This window comes from Chinchilla lanigera, unplaced genomic scaffold (assembly GCF_000276665.1).
Source record: "Chinchilla lanigera isolate Chin_1 unplaced genomic scaffold, ChiLan1.0 scaffold00138, whole genome shotgun sequence".
Lineage (NCBI taxonomy): Eukaryota > Metazoa > Chordata > Mammalia > Rodentia > Chinchillidae > Chinchilla > Chinchilla lanigera.
In genome coordinates, this window is record NW_004955539.1 from 2,080,492 (window position 1) to 2,103,198 (window position 22,707).

At 36.9% G+C, this 22,707-nt stretch overlaps 1 protein-coding gene across 1 annotated transcript; it reads right to left on the minus strand.

The window, feature by feature from the left end:
- Positions 1 to 731: 731 nt before the first annotated feature.
- On the minus strand, positions 732 to 9,649 carry LOC102022229 (polyprenol reductase-like). The gene is made up of 2 exons (XM_005410906.1): positions 9,636 to 9,649; positions 732 to 1,359 (listed from the first exon to the last, which is right to left on the minus strand). Exons 1-2 carry the CDS (start codon positions 9,647 to 9,649, stop codon positions 732 to 734), a joined length of 642 nt encoding a protein of 213 aa, XP_005410963.1.
- Between the last annotated feature and the right edge of the window lie 13,058 nt (positions 9,650 to 22,707).

Here is a 22,707-nt window from a genome sequence, read left to right on the forward strand (position 1 = left end):
ATAATACTGTGGTAATACTGGCAAGTATGGGAATATGGGGTAGCATGGGAAAGTATACACTAATTCAAAAAAACACTGTTTTCTTGATACCACTGGTGTAAAGTTACATATTAGTGTTATTTTCTCTCTTTCTTTTTTGGTCCTTCTGAGTCAGGGTCTCACTATGCAGTTCAGGCTGGCTTTGAACTCACTTTGTATCCCAGGCTGGCCTTGAACTTGTACCAATCCTCCTACCTCAGCCTCCCGAGTGCTGAGATTACAGGCATGCACCGTCACACGCAGCTTAATGTTATTTTCAAAGGCCAGTTTGATTTTATGGAAATGTAACAAATATTTATCGAGCTCCTACTACATCCCTCATTATCCCTAACAAGCAATCCCAGGTGATCTTGTCTCTTCCGTGGTGCATGTTTGTGGGCGAGGCTGTTTGTAGTAATGGTTAGTGTCCTTGTGAGGCAGGCTGGAGAAGGCTTATCTACTTGTGGTCACTTGGCTGGCTTTATAAGGTATTGCAGAAAGCAGACAGTGAACCACAGGTCTGCCAGAAGCATTTCTTCTTTGAAGACATTCTGAAGAGTCATCTTCTGGAGGGGCCTTGTTCTGCTTATGTGATAAAATTCTTTTTGATGTAAGAGTAGAACAGAGAATTTCAGCCAGTCCTGCAGAAATTGCACTTTAGTCTCCGACTTCACACTGTCATCTAGCCGGCATTCTTTTTGACTGAGGTTATCTTAAAACAAAAAAGGGAGGAAAGCTTTCCTATGCTTTGGGTAGGAGACGGGTTTGCTTTGGTAGAATCTGTGGTTGAGGAAAGCAGAAAGAGCCTGGTTGGAGAATACATGTGTCACTACCAGCCACCAAGTTAAACTGTGGAAACCAAAAGTGACAGCCATGGAAATGTAGATCGTCAGCTCCGCTAAGTAATTAGGGGAAGAAACGTGTTCAAACCAGTCTCCAAAAGGGATCCTGTGGTTGCAGTGAATGACAATTCCTGCTTTATTTTTCCTGAGGTTGCCGAGAATGACATGGCACTTATACTGGTGGACAAATGACCAGATAAACATCATCACCCCAAGGATGTGGAACCACCGTGCTTGCATCAATGGATTTTTCCCTATTCCATACACACTGCAGCCATCCATGGGCACTTGGCTTAGCACAGTTAGGCAGAGGAGGACATAGTAGACAAGGCCGAAACAGTCCGGCACAATGTGAATCATGGCATTGGAGAAGACCCTGATGAAGAAGCACTCGAAGAGTCTGCGCCAGGTGTGAAGCCACAGCAATAGGAGTACCAAGAAGGCAGAAAGTGCTAGCTCACTACCTCTTGAGGCCAAAGGCGCGGCAGGTGGCCGGCCCCTTCAGCTTGGGCGGATAAGGTCCTGGAAGAGCTCGCAGCCCAGGAGCAGGGAAGGGGGCGTGAGCTGCAGCAGCAGGTTCAGCAGGAAGGTAGAGGCCAGCCGGAGCCAAAAGGCGAGCAACGGGCCCAGCTCCCACAGCATGGCACCCACTGTGGGTACCATGGCTGCCACACGCTTGGCCAGACCTGATTTCATTTTCTTCTCATTAATTTCTTAACACTTATTCATTCATTATATAAGTCACTTACAATTTAGCTGGGAAGGTAGACATCGAAGAAGCATTTGTAATATACAATCAGGAGGGCTTTACCTATACAAGCATATCAGCAAAGTTTCTGTCTTAGTTTGCGCTGCTATAACAAAATACCATAGACAGGGAAATGTACAAACAACAAACTTCACAGCTCTGGAAACTGGAAAGTCTAAGATTAAATTGCCAGTAGACTCTGGCTACTTAGCGTGTGTCTGTGTGCATGTGTGTGAGTGTGTGTGTGTCGTGTTTGTGGGCATGTATACATGTGAGTGCACGTATTCCTCCTACTCATTTTCATTGTCACAAATACTTGATTCACATTTTTCAAACTTATTCTGCTGAGAATAGGTTTTCAGTTGCTGGATACTTGAGACTTGAAGCTTTCTTCAATGCAAACTGAAGATCAAGATCCAGACTTGTAGAAAGGTGGAGAAAGAAACCCAAGAAGTGCTGAAATAATATTTCAAATTGTTTTTAAGAAGAAAAACCCTAGATGCTGTAAATCTACCGCTACACTTTGAGGACTTTAGGAGTAGTCACTCTCTGGAACACTGTTCTTTTGGAAAATAAAAGTGGTTTAGGAATATTGTAGCAAGTCATGTTATCTGATAGAAAAGTGAAGTCAATTAGCCGGAACACATTGTATAAATGGTTGAACAGGCAAGAAAAGGCAGAAGCTAATGTCAAGAAACAGAAATAAGTGAAGTGGGAAATGTGGCACATTTAAGAACCAGATAAATTTAGGATAATAATATTATTATTACAATTATCTCAGTTCCTTAAATAAAATATTCTTTCCCGCCTCAGGGCCAACTTTCCATTTGGCTGGTTTTTAGTTTTCATTTATGTCAGTTTCAATGACTCTTTCACTAGAGAAAGCTCCCTTGCCTCTGAATTCTAAGCAAATCAAATTTCTTTATACATTTTATTCCCTCTAAGTACTATCATAATTTTAATTTATCATTATTGATAAAAACAATGTCTTCTTTCACTAGATAGGAAGGATTAGTTTTGTAGAAACGAGAAGTGTCTGGTTTACAGTTATATACTCAATACCTAGCACAGTGCTTGGGAAGTAGCGAGCCCAAACTAAACGCTTAAAGAAAATTAATACTTATATGAGTATGTAAATAAAACTGATGATTTTGAAAAAGAAGCAAGATGGTAGTTTGGGACTAATATGTGGAACTGTAAGTACTATGGACTGTCAATTACTTTTATGTACTTTCTATTTATGACATCCTGCTATATTACACAATCCATGAATCGTTGTACAAGGTTTTCTTTTTTCTTTTTTTGAGGTGTTCAAAATATTCAAACAATAAACGTAAATGACCACTGACTCACATGCTGTAAAATGATGAGTATTAGCATGTGTGCACTGCATTTCATCATATTTTTCAATCCAAGCAGTGGATGGGCCAATGTGAGTATTCATCTACGTTAGTGATACTGAAGTCCTCTGATTTTTCAGGGTACTATACTCACCTAGAAGAAGGTTACATATTTTCAACATTTATACTAAGAGAGTTTGTAGTCATGTTTCCAAGAAGTTGGGAAATTGCTTTTAGGGTTATGGAACTATGACTTGAGGGATTCATGACCTAGTGCAGCCTTCACAAATCTCCCTCCCTTCAATGCATGATTTAAAAATTATATAGGTGTGTTTATTACACAGAATAATGTGTTACATTTTTCCATCTTTATACGGCTTTTGGTTATTACCTTCCTTCATTACACCCTCTCCCTTCTCTCCTCCCTTACCCTGGTCCCGTTCCTGAAAATGCTGTGGGATTTTTGTGTAGAGATGGGACACTGTGGCCTTTTTCTCTGGAAGCAGCTTTATTGGAGCCACCACTGATTCAAGGGATTTGTGTGTAAAGGATGAGTGCTGGACGTGGTGTAATTGAACACTTTTATGTAATTTTTGTGCCTTTGTCTGCCTTATAGGGTCATACACTAACATTTCACAGTCTGGTTGGTTATAATTTATTACAGAGTTTATTCAGAACTGCACGTGCACACACAGAGGCTGATATCACTATGCTGTTCCTGCCCCACACCTCCGGAGGGGTCCTACTGCAAACTGTAACATCCTTCAAGTTTCTTTTCATCTCCCCTTTTTGTCTTCCTAGATGCCAAATGTTAGTCAGAACATGTGATATTTAAGGTTCTGAGCCTGGCTTATTTCACTAAACATACTGATATCCAGTTCCATCTATTTTTCTGAAAATGATATGATTGTGTTCTTAAATATGGCTGAATAATACTTCGGTATATAACACTATGTCTGGAACCTAGGCTGCTTTCAAAGTCTAGCTATTGTGAATGGTGCCATAATAAATATAGGTATGCATGTATCTGTACAGAATGCTGTCTTTAATTCTTTTGGAAATATACTGAAGAGTGATACAGCTGGATCAAACTGCAGCTCTATTGCTAGTGAGGAAGCTCCTTACTGATTTTCACAGTATCTGTACTAGCTGACATTCCCATCAGCAAGTGTAGAGAGTTTCTTTTCCCCCACATTCTCATGAGTATTTACTGTCTTTTGTATTCTCAATAATAGTTATTCTAACTGGGATGAGATAAAATCTCAATTTTTTTCAAATTTATTGCTGTACATGCATTTCTCATGGGGAATTTGTACATGTAGCTTTCATCCTCATTTCTGTAATGGCTAAATATTTCTTTCATATACTTAAATGTAATATACCCTTCCTCTGAAAAGTGTTTGTTGAGCACATTTGTCATTCAATGATCAGGCTATTTGGTTATTTGCTGCTAAGTTTTTGCAATTTTTATATATTCTACATATTAAACCTGTCAGAAAGGTAGCTGGCAAAATTTTGCACCCGTTCTGTAGGTTGTCTCTTCATTCTGTTAGCTGTTTTCTTTGTTGTGCAGTAACTTTTTCATCTGATGTAGTCCCATGTATTCATCCTTACTATTATTTCCTGTGCTATTGGAGTCTTATTCAATAACTCTTTGCCTGTTCTCATGACTTGGAGTTGTTTTCTCCTGTTTTTTTTTTTTTTTTTTTTTTTGAGTCTTAAAGTTTCAGGACTTGTTCCATCTTTGATCCTTTTTAAATTAATATTCGCACAGGGTGAGAAAAGGGATCAATTTTCAAATAGGGACTGCCTTTTGAAAATGGCAGTCTTCTGCAAGTAGACACGCGGTTTTCCCAGCGCCACTTGTTAGGGTGATTGGTTTTTCCCCGACATGTGTTTTTGCTTCCTTTGTGCAGAATCAGATGGCTGTAGTTGTGCATGTAGTTGTCTGTTTCCTCTATTCTGTTCCATTGGTCCATATGGCAGGTTTTATACCAATACCATGCTATTTTTGTTACTATGGCTTTGTAGTATACTTTGAAAGTGGGTGTTGTGATGCCTCCAACATTTACTGCATCGGTTTTTCACCTCCCATAATAAGGAGCAAATGAAACTATAAAGTATTAAACTGTCTACTCAACACCTGCCTCTATATCAATCTACACTTTCCATCAGAAGCTAATTCTACAGACAGAAAATAACTGGTGGACTAAATTTCTGCTCTAGATTATGCTATCTCACACTGTGGAAGATGATGTATTCGTTTGAATTTTCTTCTGCCTAATCTGCATTTCTCACCACAACTCCATTTAACTGCTGAAAGACTCTAGGGTAAAAGGCTTTCCTAAGAGGCAAGTGTACTCACAGGCTTAACATCATGTGGGTAAAGTACATTTCTGATTTTAGACCCTCAGGTAGCTTTGTGCAAGCCAGTATCCTTACGGCCATATGTCAGGGCCTGCAGAAGAGGGCCTCAATCTAGGGCAACATTTGTAAATGTTTCATCTCTCCTTTGGAAAGCAAACAATATTTTGTCATCAAAAAAGAACTGAACCTCATGTTCATAAAAAGAACTTTGTTCGGACTGTGTTCTTAAGAGTGGCTGAAAATTGGCTTGACTTGGTATGTATATCAATTCATCATATTGGGGCTTATAACTCTATCATCATCAGTTAGTGTCCTCTTTTGCCATCCTAAGTGTCCTTGTTTATATGAGAACTTACATGGTCACCTTAAGCAGGATATATGACATTGAACAAATAAGAGCTATTCTTATATTAATTATTATTCTATGTGATTCCTGGTTCTTATTCCTTTCAATAAATTTAAACTAAAAATTGCAGATAAATAAAAATTACAGTTCACATTATCACCTGTGTGTAGGTAAAATATTTAGTTTATATGATGCAAACACATAAAGAAATTTCATAGTAATGGTTAAATAGAGTTAGAGCATAAATTCCTCAAGCCTCTGTGTTGTTTTAAACTATTTCTCCTTTCCCTGAAGTCTTCTACATGATTTGTATATTATTTCCTTCCTTTGTGACATATGGTAATCTTAATTTGTAATGTCACTTTAGTCATATTCTTGGGGATCTGACACATTCATTTACAAGAAAATTCTTCGAGAAATACAACACATGGAGTTCATTATCACAACTTTGTTTTTTGAGCTTCGAAAAAATCATAAGCAAGAATGAAAGAATAACAGCACTGATTCCTTCCATAGTAGGTAACCCTAGAATTAACCCTGTGAAGAGCAAATTATAATGTGTCACACTTCTTTTTACATCAAAGTTTCTTAATATTAGCTACAACCCACAGCTTGGTAATAGGGTTTCTTTCCTTCCGGCCCGAGCATCCTCTCCAGTTCTCCTCTTGCACCTCTGTGTGGTTGGAACCACACTAGAGAGCAATCATCTGTGCTTCCTTCTGCTTCTGTGTGTCTTATGTGATTCTTCCTGCCAGTAGCGAACTCCTACTCTGCATCAAGTATGACTTTCTCTGTGAATGCTTTCACAACTCTTCCACCCCGCCCATTCCTCTCTGTTGGTTTTTTTAAATTATGCCCATCAATTAAATTGGGTATTTGTAAGAATAATTTGTGTATTGCAGGATCCATTGGTTATAGATTTTGATTTTGTCCTCACACTCCTAGTTGCTAGGAATGATTAGCCATATTGAGTGCTCAAGGGTAGAAGTCGAAATCCTGTTATTTCTATTCTTTCTTCCCAGTAGCTCAGGAAGGGCTCCATCCTGATTAGCTGTTTCATGTATATTTATTAAATAAATATCAGAAATGAACCGTGACAAATACTGTGCTTATTACCTGTGACTAGATCCTTCACTTTTGAATAACATTACTTTTTCTGATTATGGAAGTAGCATTGTCAGTGTAAGAAATATGGAAAAGCGTAAAATTAGGCTTTAAGCAATACCATCACACAGGACAAAATGACTTCTCAAGTGGGTGTCTTTGGCTCCTTGTCTTTGGTCAGTCTAACTAGAGAATTAGTGATCTTGTTGATTTTCTCAAAGAAAGAAATTTGAACTTTATTGGTTTTCTACTATTTGAAGAGATACTTTCTTTTTTTATCCTGTATTTTAAGGTATATCTTTAAGGATTTTTCATTTAGTACTTCTTTTTAAATGTAAATGTTTACATCTATAAATTTCCTCCTAAGCAGTGTTTTAGTTGCAATACTTTTTGTTGTGCTATCGTCATTTCCTTTCTCTCAAATTATGACATTTCATTTTCATATTTTCTCTGACCACTGCTTTTTTAAGAGTTTCTTCTTTAATTTATACACATAGTAATAACCAAATTTCTCTTGAGGATTAATTTCCAATATAACTCTGTTTTAGATTTATTGGAAGTAGTTTATAAAACGTTGTGTCTCAGAACAAGGATTCTTCTGCTACAGTTTGGTATAATGTTGTATGTATCTATTAGATTAAGTAGGTTGTAGCATTATTCAAATTTTCCATTTCTTTAATGATCTATCCTTTAGTTGTTTTTGTCATTATTGAGAGCTGAGGAATGAAATATGTAACCTTTATTGTTAAAGTCTATTGATTTTTCTTTTTATAAATTTGGATATGTATACTTATAAAGTTTATATATTTCTGAATATTTAACTATTTTGTAGTTTTAAAATATCTGATTTTATCTCTAGCAACCTGTTTTCTTTTCCTTTGTAGTACTGGAGCCAAGAACTAAAAAACATTTGACAAGGCCTTCTCACTCAGCTACTGATTCAACTCTTATTTTTAGATTTTATTTAGACACAGGATCTCTATATGTTACTATATTGCCCAGGCTGGTCTTGAACTTGTGATTCTTCTGGCTCAGCCTCCTGGAATGCTAGGATTATAGTCATATACAACATTCCACAACTTGAGAACTTTTAAAAATTTGTTTTGTCAGATATTTAGCTACTCCTCTGTTAAAGTTGCCAGTGGGATGATATGTTTCCCCTCTCTTATTTAATATATCTACATTTGAATCTAAAGTTTGTATCCAGTATGTAGTACAGAATTACAATTCAGTTTTAATCTTTTAAAATATTCTCTGAGTTTTGTTTCATTGCTTAAGCCACTCATAATAATTTTTTATTTGTATCTTTTGAAGAACATCTGTCATTTTGTTTCCATTTGTCTTATGTCTGTTTTCCTTGCCCTCTTCCTTCTTTATTTTCTTTTTGGGCACTAAAAGAATATTTCTTAGGGTAACATTTTAGTTTACTTAATGGAACCTTTGCAATGTATTTTTTACATTTCTTTAGAGATTATCAGTTGTAGCAGAATATACTTCAGATATATAATAATTGATGTCTACTGTTGCATAGAAAAATTTTCAACCCTATATACCACTGTTTCTCTCTCCACTTTGTACCACTATTATTGTGTATATGTTAAAAACTCAGAAATACATTTTAATTATGCTATCTATTTTCATAATATAATGGAGAAGTGAATATTGTCATATTAGCCTTACCATACTTTTTTGCATTTCTTCTTTTCTACACTTGGATCTACATTACCATTTCATATTTTCTTATTTAAGTGCAAATTTATTTCCTCACATTGCCTTTTTGGCCTTATTGGCAAAGATATAATAATTTTATATGGAGAGACTCATCAATATTGTTAAACATAATGTTTTATTTCATAGCTTTATAAATCACTGAGAAGACTGAAGAGCTATGCAATTACACTGTGTTTTGGAATTATCTACATAACTACCTTCGGTGATGTTCTTTGTTTTCCTTGTGTGGATTTGAATTTTAGTTATTTTTACTTCCTTACAGCTTAATGAACTTCTTGGAGGATTTTTAAAGAGTCTCTGTTAAAACAAACACCCATGTTCTTGTTTTTTATAAATCTGGTAATATGTTAGAGCTTCATGTTACCTTCATTTCTGAAAAGCAGTCTGTCTGGATACAAGACTCCTGCCTGATTTTTCCCTTTTCTTCAACTCTTTATTGAAGTTTTCCCAATGCCTTTTGGTTTCCATTGCTTATTGTGGGAGTGAAGTGTGATTCTTTTTTTTTTTTGGTCTTTTTGAGACAGGGTCTCACTGTGCAGTTCAGGCTGGCCTTGAGCTCACTTTGTAGCCCAGGCTGGCCTCGATCTGTCAATGATCCTTCTGCCTCAGCCTCCCGAGTGCTGGGATTACAGGCATGTGCCCCCAGGCCCACCTGGTGTGGTTTTTATTGGAGTCCCCTTGTACCTGCTGTGTCACTTTTGTCTACATGTTTCTGGATTTTTTTTCCTTGTCTTTTGATTGATGATGTGTGTGTATGTAGATCTCTTCTTTTACCCGATTTAGCATTTGTTCTGATTTTAAGATTAATATTTTTCTTCAAATTTGGTTTTTTTCAGACGTTATTTCCTCTATTCCTTTGTCATTATTCTCTTCTTCTACTCCATTACATGCACATTTGTGTGTTTAATGATGTACCTTATTTCTCTGGTGTTATTTTTATTCGATTTTTTTTTTCATTTCTGCTCCATGGAATGCTTGTTTTGTGTTGAGTTCATGAGTCATTCTGGCACCTGCTCCTCTAGTAAGTTTACTGCCTCACAAGGACAGTAACATGAGTACAAATAGCCTCTCCCACAAACACACCATGGAAGAGACAAGATCACTAAAGCTAATTTTCCTTTCTTAGCTGGAACTCATACCCTTTCATCAACATCTTGCCGTTGCACATCTGTTCATCTTCTCCAAGTTTCTGGTAAGTGCCATTCCACTTTCTATATCAATGCGTTGCACTATTTTCGTTTCCAGGTATATGTGCGATAGTGCGGTATTTGTCTTTTTGTGTGGTTACTTCTCAGCATAGTGTCCTCCAGGTTCATCCATGTTATCATTTGTGGAGATTCATCCCCAGCTCAGTCACTGGCTTTTTAAAGTGATTTCCTTATTAACCTGTGGTGCTTTGTTTGGTATATGTAGTTGCTGAAATTTATACTCAGCTTTCATTTCATTTAATTATTTCAGTTTCTTTGACATCTCATGGGTGATGCTTATTTGTTGTGACTTAGTGGTTTGGCAACAGTTGGTAAGTTCTTGGTCAAATGACTTAAATCAATAAGTTTTTATACTTTGGTGGTGCATTTGTGTGTGACCTGAGTATGGATTTTGTTGCTGTGGAGGTTATCTTCAAGTTTTTCAGCTTTTGCTTTCCTCTGGGCCCTCTTTGTTTTCTCATATGCATTGGTACAGTCTCTCAGTCATCTGGGAATATGTGGTCAACCTTGTGATCTCTCAGCTCTCCAATAATCTCTCAGACACACAGGGTTGTTTAAACAATTGCTGCTTCCTTGGGTTGCATCTATGCATTTGGATGAGTAGGACAGTTCTATATGTAGTGTTTATTGAACCTCTGTATAAAATAATCAATTTCTGGCTCCCTGTGTTAAATTTGTGACTAGGCTTCCAATAATCTACCCAAACCAATGGGAACACCAACATTCTATTAGGAAGGCTGCAGACTACTGATAGTTGGTATTGGGATATGATTTTCCCCCTTTCTACTGTAAATCAAGTCAGAATGTATTGGCAATAACTCACAGCCAACGTTGTTCTGGCATCAGATCTGATTGAAGGACGGGTGTAACCTTACAGCAGAACATCAGAGACACACTTTTACTGGATTTAAACCAATTTTTGTTAATAAACTCTTTGGAGTTTTTTCTTTGTCTTAGGCCAATTTCCATAAATCTTAAATGGCTGTGATCAAATGCTTGCCCAATTTTGAATTTTAAAGTGGAATAGAAATTTTCAAATCATCCACTCCTTCTTAGCCATAGCATTAACCCCCTACGAGTGCATGCATTTCTTGCATAATTGAGGCCACATTGTCAAAAGAAGTTTATGACCAGATATTATCAGTAAAATTAGTGAGAATATTCACATCATTATAAAGGCACTGAAACGTGGTTTTTAATAACTTCATGGTAGTTCTTGTATTAAGTTTTCGTAATTTATTTAAGAGTATGCTATTGGCAATTTAATGTAATATTTTGCCTTTGTGAACTGTGATAATGTTCTTTTATATGCATCTCTCTCTCTCATAAAGCTATAATTAGAAATATTTAGTAAAAATATATTTTCAAAATTTCAGTATACACAAAAACAAAATTTTTCCAAAACATCATAGCAATTTATGCCTCTAGTACTGTAGTACAGTGTTTGTCATACTATACCATTACCTATATTGAGAATTAACATTGAAGTATCTGCAGTCTGATAACTAGATGACTGAAAAGATCTAGCACATTTGCGTTCCTTTTCTAAATGTCCTTATTCAACCGAACTCTGTAATTCTTTACTTAGGATTAATGGATATTTTTTCTTCTCCTTGGCTACTCATTCATTACCTTTTCTTGGAACTGAACAGCATATCATTTCACGTCATTGCATACAATATCAACTCCCTTTATCTTTCTAATGGAGACATTTTTAGAAACAGCATTCTCATTATCAGTTCTCCATGACTGTAAATAGATTCATCCAGTTCCTAAGGTTTAAATTTTAATTAGGTCACAGGAATATCATTTGATATTCAAGGAGTACATGCTCAAAGATTCTGGGAAGGTAGTTATCTAATTTTTCAAAAGTATAAAGAGAAAAAAGATCAATAAATTATTTTTAAGACATTTTGATCATATGGTAATATTTTCTAAACAAAAACTGAAACACATTTGAATAAGTCCAATGTGAATTAACATAGGTGATCCTGATTATTACATTTTTGAAACTTTCTGAACAGTTTTTGAAGCCCATTTCCAATAGAGACTTATCTTTCTTTATTCTTATTTAGCTACGATGGAATAATTTTAGAAAGACAATAAACATAGAAAATATCAGTGTCTTCTCTAAATTTATAGCAATATCTATGACGTTGAGTGAGAAATGTATAGTAATATTTAGTAAACATCTTAAAGAAAGTATTCTTCATTTCAGAATTAACCCTTTATCTGATCTTTCTACATCTGTGCCAGTACAATTCATTCAGCTTACCCTACCCAGAGTGAACATTTTAAAATTGAAATTATATGTTTCCCATCTTAAAAGAACTTAGTATGTGGTAAGTTATTGGCCAAGCATTTCTAATATCCTAATAAGGACAGCCTTTTGCAATGGGTTTGTTATATTTCTTATTAAGAGATAACACCTTTTCCCAACCCCTTAATGAAGAGATTGTTTTCTATCTGTCCTTGTACTAATGGATGTTATAAAAATATTATCATGTAAATCTAGGAGATTTGGCTCAAGGTTGACTTGCAGTTTCAGTATTCAACTTCTTGGAATGGCACCTTGAGTTCTTCATGGGAAACAGGTAATCTGGACTGTTGAAGGAAAAACGAATGTATTAAATGTGATAGAGCCTTTACAGCCAAGAGTAATAAGAAAATGCCTGAGATGAAAGGGAGGTGATCTTGGACCTTCTAATCCATCACTTGCTATAGCTTAGTGACTCCACATGAATTAACTTTGGAAAAACCAGCAAAGAAACTGACCCACTAACACACAGAATTATTAGAAATAATACATCACTGAGTCTGTGTGACACTAAATTTAATAATACTTTTTGGTGTAGAAAGAGCTGATAGGCGTGATTTCCCGTCCTACTATGTATTTTATTCTATTTTCTTACTATTGCCTATAAATCCTTTTATATCTATAATTCTGCCCCAATAATATGCTTTATGAAATAATATACTTATTATTCTTATGATAATCTAGCTAGTTGTAAAAAAAATAAAAACCCTAAAATTTGCCTTGATGCTTTCTCTTTATCACCCTGGAGATCATCATCTATTTTTTTTCTTGCTACTAATCTTGTCATGACAAAGAACAGAATGTGAGCCATAATCTCACACATGAAAATAGGCCAGAGTGTTAGGAAGTTTGTCCCCATTCTATTGGTACTGGTACTAAAACTCAAAGTGCACATTTACTGATGTATGACCATCATGGGCAATTCATTTATTTCTTTATTTGTATTTTATGGGTTTGTTACTTTTATTTTTTTTAAAGAGAATAAACAATAACAAAATAACAAAAACAAAGACAAAAACAAAACTACACATACACAAAAAAGAAAAATTACACAAAAACATAAAAACAATACAGGATTTCAAAACAAGCTGATAGGAATTAAAAACGGTTTTTATATTACATATTGTTATCTTCAACAAAGTTGCTCAGATTACCAGATGTAAGAATGCAAGACTGATCAAACAAGTGGAGAGAATATAAAGTAATAAAAAAGAAACATTAGAAATGATACAGAGCTTCACTAAACAAGATGGTAGGGATTCAGCCATGGTTGTATATAGCATATTGTTGTCTTCAAATTAGTTGTTCAGATTACCAGATATAAGCATGCAAAATTGGTCAAGAAAAAAAAATTTAAGCATAAAATGTTCAATTCAATAAACCAATAGACATCAGCAGTACAATTATTTCCATCTATTCTATTTAATAACTACATACAGTAGCATAGCTGGATACATAGTCAACACTCAAAAATCTATAGCATTCCAGTACACAAACAAGAAACATACTTTGAGAGAAATTAGGGAAACTATATCTTTCACAATAGCATATAAAAATGAAATACTTAGGAATCAATCTAACAAAGGAAGTAAAAGATCTATACAGTGAAAATTACAGTACTCTCAAAAAGTAGATCGAAGAGGATTTCAGAAAATGGAAAGATATTCCTTGCTCACAGATAGGAAGAACCAGTATTGTGAAAATGGCCATAATCCCAAAATTATTGTACAGATTCAATGCAATCCCAATGAAAATACCATTAGTATACCTCACAGATCTAGAGGAAACATTCCTAAAATTCATCTGGAACCAGAAGAGGATTAGAAAAGCAAAAGCAATCCTGGGCAACAAAAGAAAGGCAGAAGGCAACACAATCCCTGACTTGAAATTATACTACAAAGCCACTATGGTAAAATCAGCATGGTATGGGCAAAAAAAGGGGTAATTCATAATTTGTCAAAATTTAACATTATGAAAATACTTGGTTTTATGAGGGCATGAGTAAGTGTTATTTTTTAGATTACGACTGTTCCTCTCCCGCAAAGGTTTCATCTGTTGAGAGGTGGGGCTTTTGAAACATGATTTGATCATGGGGCCGCTATATTCTTTGTTGGATTAGTCCATTGATGATGGTATGCTGGGTGTACTGTTAAGAAGTGGGGCCTGGTTGGGAATGATGTGTCACTGAGATCAGGCTTTTGCAAATTATTTCTCCTTTCCCAGTTCCTCCTTTAACTCTCTGCTTCCTAGCTGCCATGAGGTGAGCACCTTAGATCCACTCTACTTTTCTCCCATGCTATTTTTGCCATGGAATCAACCAACCATTGGCTAAAACCACAAAATCCTCAGTGACATTGAACCTCTTATCTTTCAAGTTGTGGTGTTAGTTATCTTGTCCCAGCAAAGAGAAAGCTAACTCATACAATAGGCATGCATTTTTATACTCTTTTCAGCCAGTAATTTGATCAACCTATCAAAATTATGTACATATTACTCTACTGTTTCTCTTTTTTTACTTTAAAGAGAATAAAAAATAAAAACAATGCAGAATTTCAAAACAAGATGATAGGAAATTACCAATGGTTATTATATTGCATATTATTATCTTCAGAGTTGTTCTTCAGATTACCAGATATGGTGATGTCAAATTGATCAAACAATATAAGTAGTAACTGTTCCTTTCAATAAATGAATAGAAATTAGAAGTACAATTATCTTAGCTAGCTTGTGTGTGTGTGTGTGTGTGCGTGTGTGTGTGTGTGTGTGTGTGTATTTGTATGTATAATGTATTGATATTTCCCCTATTCTCTCTTACAGAAAGAATGCAATTGTTTCAGGATATTCATCTCTAAGAAAACAAATGAAAAGAATAGCAAAGATGGATGTGCATCAGGATTTTAGGATGGCAATGAATTTGAAATGGCTTTAATATCTATCAATAGAAGTTCATTAGATGTTAGTGATGTCAAAGGAATGAAAATGTAGTCACTACAAAACTTGACAAGAAGCAATGCCCATGATAGGCTGGAAAGAGGAAGACCAATAGAATGTAAAATAAATTTGTTACAATTACTTTATATATACAGACACTGCTCAGTTGGTGGCAAAATTCAATTCCTGCATCTAGTTCATTAAATGAATTGGTCCCTGCATCAATTTCATTAGGAATTGTATATAGTATGCACATTCCAATATTTAGCACAAATAAAAAATCAAAGGAAACTCCAACTTGATGACTTTGCTTTTATTTGCATAACTCTTACATGCAGTGCTGTGATGTATAAAAGAACATAAAACTCCAGTAGTGTACTATATGGTACAATCAGCAAAAATTATAACACTGTATACATAAGGTGTACTGTACAGAAAAAGACATTGATGCCTGACAAACAAGAAGTGTAGAATTCTGCAAATAAAATAAAGGTGATAAGTTTGATTCATAGGTCCAAACAGTCATGAAGCAAGTAAGTCATTAAACAAGGAATGTCTGTATAACAACCTATCGTTGCTGGACAGATGAAATTGCATGTCATGGCTGGATGGAAGAAGATGTAGCTCATTTTTACTCTTTAATAAGGACCACATTTGGGGAAGGTTGTGAAAACATAGGGGATAGATGATTAAAAGTCTTTTGTTTCCCTTGTAGATGGTGAATTGTTCTGTTTTGTTTTGGCACATTGGACATATTTGAGGTATCAATTTCTGGAATGTCATAAGCTACTGCTTATAGGTGCAATGATATCCAGTAGCTAGTATTAAGTAGTTTTTAAATCTCTATCATGATATTTTAATTATTCTTTAAAATTCAGCAAAAGTTTGCCAAATTTTACTCCTTAGCTGAAGAAGTTTGCTCTTGGGAAATGAAAGAAAAGTCATGTGGGCCTGTGTATAAGGAAGGCCTTGGGAAACCTCTAAAGAGCTGATACAACATGGAACATATGCTATGGACTAAATTTCACAGTAAAGTAGTTGACTGAGGTGATGGGACTGATATGTCCATCATTCCTTATCTTAAAACTGCTTGGGAAGGACAAGTAAATTACAGTGGTTTCTTTGAAGGCAAGTACCATCGTGCTTCAAATATTCTGCATTTAATAAAAAGAGGTAAAACAGATGGAGCCTGGAGAATTTGGAGAAAACATTGAAAACAAGAGAAGCTGTCTGTTAAAAAAATGGTTTGTGTGTGTGTGTGTGTGTAAGAGCAGATGGATCATACAGTGTATAGCGGGAATAACTGACCATTTTCCGTGAGTTATATATCATGACATAGGAACTGTAGTTTTTCTGAGACACTGTGAAATAACATTAAAAGCCCAAACATGTGAGAAGAGTCATCGCAAAACATTAATTAGCTACAAGAATGGGAATTAGAAGTTTAGATAAATTTTCTGGCAGTGTCATGAATCCACCTTCCCAATTATAGTATCAAATATATGTACATTCGTATACTATAAGAAATATTTCCACAGAAATTCTCTTGTTCATAGTTCATAGAGGGTGGGGTTTTCCCTATAAGTTCTTGTCCATTTTTCCCCTTTCTTCTCAATACTACCTATCTTGTAGTCTTGTAGTAGACACCGAGTTAAATACAAATGTTTTTCAGAAAACTCGCAGCAAAATTTGAAGGGAAAGGGCTTGTTACTTACATACAGGAAGAAGCAGTGTAGAACCTTTCATGGAGTGACCTTGGCTTTGACAGGTAGCCACAGTGTGATAAAATGTGCAGAACTGGGAAAAGAAAATGAACAATCCAAATTGCACAATATTGAAATTTAACAGGAGGGGAGACAACCTTCAAACCTATATGTGAAGGTTACGGTGAATTGTCCAGTTGAATAGGTGGAGAGCAATGCAGGGCAAAAGTGAAGCACACTTCTGCCCTTCTGGGTGTGTCTAGGTGGGACACTGAGGCCAGTGCTTGGGGAATACATATGACCCTTGCAATCTTCCTGTCTTGTATTCCTCTTCTGTGATCTGCTTCCCAACCACCACCATGAAGTATGTGGCTTGGCTCCACCACATATTTTACCATGATATTTCTGCCTTGAGGCCAGTGGAGCATTGTTTTAAACCTCTGAACCCTTTATTCTTTTTACATTGTGAGTTTTGTGTATTGTGTCTCAGCAAAGGGAAATCAGTTAAGTACAGAAAATTGGTACCAGGCAAGTGTGACTTTAGCCTACCTTTTCCCCTTTCTACCTTGTCCTCTTCGTCACAGTTATTAAAAATGGTGTAAGCCACATAGACCAATTGACTTTTCCCAACTTGTGGGCCCTGTTAGAGATTCTGGAGCTTCTTCTTAAAGTCTAGTGCTGATGAGGTAATAAAATACTGTCCAAGGATAATGAAGCTTGCTTTAGATTGTAGATTTAAATTAGTGTATTTACAGAAGGCCTGTTCAAACCAGTGTGGGAAAGCTGGCAAATTTTCAGCAGACCCCCAACTGGTAGTTCTGAGCTTATGAAAATGTACAGGCTTGTTTGTAACTTCCTGAATACCAACTAAGATGACCTGGAAGTTTCTCAATCCCCGGGGTTCTAATAACACCTCGGCCTTTCTTGGGGCATAAATAACACATGGGTCACCTGATTGTTATTCCGTACAGTTGCAAAGTTATCATCATTGGTCTAGCAGCTCTTACAATCATCTGTTTCTATTGTTGTGCAGCAAGAAACCATGATGAATTGAGCAGTTTTTCTAGGTCAAATCAAAAGCCATTATCAGGGTATGGAATCCATCAGCAAATTTCTCAGGGTCTTCAGAGAATTTAGCCAGTTTCTATTTGCATTGTTTGACATCTATGACTGAAAACAGGACCTGAAGTCAAAGAGTACCTCTTGGTCCTGCCACTTCTCCAAGGTGTAGAATGGTGGCAGGCTTAGATTTTGAGTTCCCTAAGTCTGGGCATTATGGTAGGCAGACTCAGACCTAGTATGAGATGGGAACAAGGGGCTGTCCCTATCCACTGTTGGTACCAATAGTGCAGGTCGTAAGCAGAGAGCCCATTGGGGGAGGGACTGAAAAGAGGAGGTGTCCAAGTGGGGAATCAGGTAAAAGTGAGGAGGTGTTTTCCATGATGGATCTGTGGGCAGGAGGAATAAGAAGTATGTTCTGAGAGCCTTATAAGGTAGCCTCTGGTTAGTCCTGACACGTACAGCCTCAGGACATCACCTGATAAATCTAGACTCCTTAGGATTCAAATGCCACACGTCTCCTGTCTTGTGTGGGCACCAGTGCCACTTCCTGTGGAACTTTAGGTCTCCTCCTTTGGCCACAACCCACCCCTTGGACCAGAAGTCTGCAGTTTGGATTCCCTACTGGATAGACGCCTCTGGCCCATTAGGAAAATCATCTAACATCATGTTATGCCCATCTACAGAGGGATAGTAAGTGCTTTCCTCAACAAAACCCTGACAAATTTTCCTCTGTAGGTGTCTCTTGGGGACCTTTGATGCCAGAATTGGGTAAGTTGAAAAATGGTCTTCAGTTGTGATTGGGACCTCTGGATCCTCAAAATTTCTTCCCCAACCGTTCCAAATAGAGCAGGTAGAGCTTGCGTGCAAAGATCTGAGGAAACTGTAATAGCTGAGGAACCTGGCTGGTGACAGTCTAAAATCTGGAGATAGCAGGAGTCTTCAGTGAAAGATACCAACAAACTGAGGAAGCCATCTGAGCAGCTACTAGCACAGAAGAAGTGGGACTCTGAAAACTGCTGTTGCCCGTGGCCCAAGTAGGAAATTTCTTTAAAAACTTGAGCTCTTGTACAGTCTCTTCACCCCTCCGCAGCCCATTCTTCTGTCTCCAACTCCCTTGATTTCTCACTAACCCAGATTATGAAAACATGGATTTCCTGGTAGATGAAACTTCACAGTGAAGTCACTTACCAAACACAGTTCATGTAGCATTTTAGATAGGGAGATAAACTTGAGGCCAAAATTATCATAAGAATACAAGAACCAAGTAAGATGGAGGAAGAGAACTAGCATAAAAAGAGGCAATCCCCAGTGCCCAGGAAGAAATACTCACACTTGGGGCTTGAAGAGTGGTCCCAGGACTCAGGAAGTTTGTGGCAGAAAGCTGAAGAGGGCTAAAGTGGCACTCTTTCCATGGGTCTGTGAGCCTTTCAAACAGAGGCCACACGATGGCCTTTTCCACTCCAGAAAGCTGGGACACCCTAGACTCTTCTGCCCTCTAGTTCTCTGCCTCTCCTTGATAACTAATGTCAGACAAATGAACAGACTTGGGTTTTCAGACAGGAGAAAATCTGAATGGGAGAGAAAGGATTGGGTTTTCTCAGGTGAGACAAGAGGAATAAAAAACTCTACTCCTCAGTTTGAGTTCATAGACTTCATGAGATACCATGAATAATGTGATTTATCTGTTTGTTTTGTTTTTTTGTTTTTGTTTGTTGTTTTTTTCTGGTACCGGGAATCAAACTCACGACCTTCCACTTGCCAGGCAGGCGCTGTGCCACTGAACTAAATCCCAAGCCCCCATTGCTTTTTTTGTGTGTGTGTGATTTATCACTGGGATGAATGCATGAATCTGCATGATTGAGGATATGTTTCCAGACACCCAAAAAGGGGAGCCATAGTATCAGACAGATCAAGATTATACCTGTCAGATTTGAGACAGAGGGTGGAAGGAGCAGTTCAGAGGATCTCCTTCACACAAAAGTGTTTAGGCTCAGGGCTTAGCAACCTCTAGCTACTGAAGGGGAATGCCCAAGCTGTGGGGCTTTGTTGCAAGAGAAAGGTCACACACACACAAACCTCACTGATGCATGGAAGTCATCTTGCTCCCAGCAGAGGCTAAAATTCTTCATTTCATGGCAGGGTTATCCTTTCAAGGGAGTTTTCAGTTCATGAGGCAGACACCCTAATGTCATTGAACAGTCTGACCTGTGCCTGCAATGAACAAACAAGAGCATGAAAAAAGACAGGAAAAAGAGAAGAAATAAAAAATATCCCCAAAATAGGGCCTCACCTCCTGCCTGCGCTTGCCAAATATAATGATAGGTCATAGGGTTCCAGATAGGTTTCTAGATTCTTGTGCATGGCAAACAAAGAATTGGATGTGGCATGTGATGTTAAGCAAAAAGCAGCAAAGTTTTAATCAGATAACAGTATACTTGGAGTGAACAAGCTTATCCTGGCACGAAGGAAAAAGTCACAGGCTCTTGAGGCCATTGGGATCAAGAATTTAAAGTGTTATGCTGGGTCTAGGCTGCCTTCTATGGGGTCTTTCACAACATGATTGAAAGCGTGATTGATAGGGTGCTGAATCAAGTCAACTGTATGTATTGCACATATCCTTTCCCATAATTCATGGTTTTATAATTGGATGTATGAGATGCAGTCCATATACATGACCCTTCAGTGAACTCTGAGTGAAAAAAGGTTAATATACATCATGCCAGCAGGTCTGGTGTACAAGCATCTTGGTTTGAGATTTCAGAATCTTCCAGCACAGGCTCAGAGGTCACTGTTTTTCTTGTCTCTGCATTGTAGTAGTGATCCTTAAGGCATAGATCTGCAGTTGGTCCTATGGCATTGCTCAGGAATGTCAGAACTAAAGGTGCTCAGCTTGCTTCAGCTAGAAATGAGGACTGCATTGAGAAGTGGACTAGAGGCCATACATATTACACTCTGGGGGAAAATGGGTGCACATTTCACCTATGGCCAGAGAATTTGTGGGAGTCTGAATTTAAAGGTGGCTGTCTAATTGTTCTGATAGAAGAAATTTCAAGGCAACTAGGAATTTAGTATGTCTTGTGGATGCTGCTGGTTGCTTTTAGTTGGGTTTATAGAAAAAAATCAAGATCTGAATTTCTCAAAAAACTAGGATTAGAGGTCCCATTCAACCCAACTATTTATTTTCCTTCTAGGTATATTCTCAGAACACTAAAAGCATCATAGCACAGTGATGTATGTGCACCCCATGTTTATAGCAGTACAGTTCATAAGAGTTAAATCTTGGAAACAACCTAAATGCCCAGCAACTTAAGAATGGATTAAAAAGGTATGGTCTTCTGTACAATGGGGTACTATTCAGCTATAAAGAAAGATGAACTTGAGACATTGATAGGTAAATGGATGCAACTTGAGACCACACTTATAAGTGAAATAAAACAGACCCATATGTGTAAACATCTTACTATCTCCCTAGTATGAGAAATTGAACAAGAAAATAGGATCCAAAATGTACAACAGATATTGTGAACTGGGAAAAAAACTGTTCAGAAGGAAAGCAAAACTATGGTGGGATAAAGGGGAAAGGAAGGAACGGAAAAAGAAAAAACACAAAATAGTTATACTACTCTTAGTTATACTACTCATTTCCATTAGTTCAATGAAAAGAAAGGTTTGTGCTAATATCACTTGGAAAACTTTTATGACCATATCTTGTACTCTGTGTCACCACTTTGAAGATAACAATACACAATGTATAACTATTGTTATTCTCCTATAATTTTGTATGGAATTTTGTTTTTTAATAAATTTACAAAAAAGACCTAAAAGCATAAAATAATGATTTCAAAAATGAATTCAGGACTGAAAATAGCTACATGTAAAATTGGGGGCAAAGAAAATATGGTTGCTGAAGAGATCAGTGCTGTCAAATAGGAACCACGTAATTTGTACTGAAACAAGAATGGATTCTTGACGACATCAAAAATCAGTAACAGGGTCAAGCATGCAAAGTTGTAACATTTCCATTTAAACAACAGCCTGTGGGTTCCCATTCAATAAGGTTCAACTCTGATATTGCTTCTTTGGGATTCATTTTATTATGCTCAGCCATCCAAACATTCAGAGGGCTCTGCAGCCATGGTCTAAATACTACTGTTTACTGTTCCTGCTGGCAGTGGACCTGAATATCACCCATGGGATGAGGGTCATTCAAGCATGAAGATTGCAAAAGTTGTGGGGTCAAGGTGGATTCCACACAGATTTCAAAGGAAGAATGTTTGGAGGTCTACTTGGCCCCTAAGAGAGCACTGGGTGAAGCAATAGGAATAAAATCAAAGTCTGAGTGGAGATACCAGGCTATGTGGGCTGCTACCAGCAAGATCATAGGAATAGGCCCACAGAAATCCTCTGAAATTTACATCTCCTCACAGTGTCCCACAAATGCTGGGCATGGGGTTACTGGAGTTTATGTTTGCCTTGCTGGGTTTGGCCTTATTTTGGTCCTAATATTTCTATCCTCTTGTTTCTCCCACTTGAAATGGTCATTTCTACACTGTATCATTTTATATTAGAAATATGCAACTTCCTTTTTGATTATTCATGGATTTATTGCTAAGCATTTTCCTTGAGTCTCAGAGCACACTTTAGGTTTGGAGTTCTGAACAAAGGTAGAACTGGGAGGGCTTTGGGAAGGCATTATTTTGTTTTCAGCTGTATCTGAAATAGTCATATTTTGTTCAATGGAATTATGATCTTGTGTTTATGTGGAAATTACGCATGGTTTAAAGAGATGTATTTGAGGAATCTCCACACTGAAATTCCTACTTCCTGATATCTTCCTGAAAGAATTAAAAGCATCATAACAGCAATATATGCACACCCATCTTTAGAGTGGCAGAATTTTTAATAGCTAAATCTTAGAAACAGCCCAAATGCTCATAAACTGATGAATGGATAAAGAAGATCTATTTTTTAAAACAATGGAGTACTACTC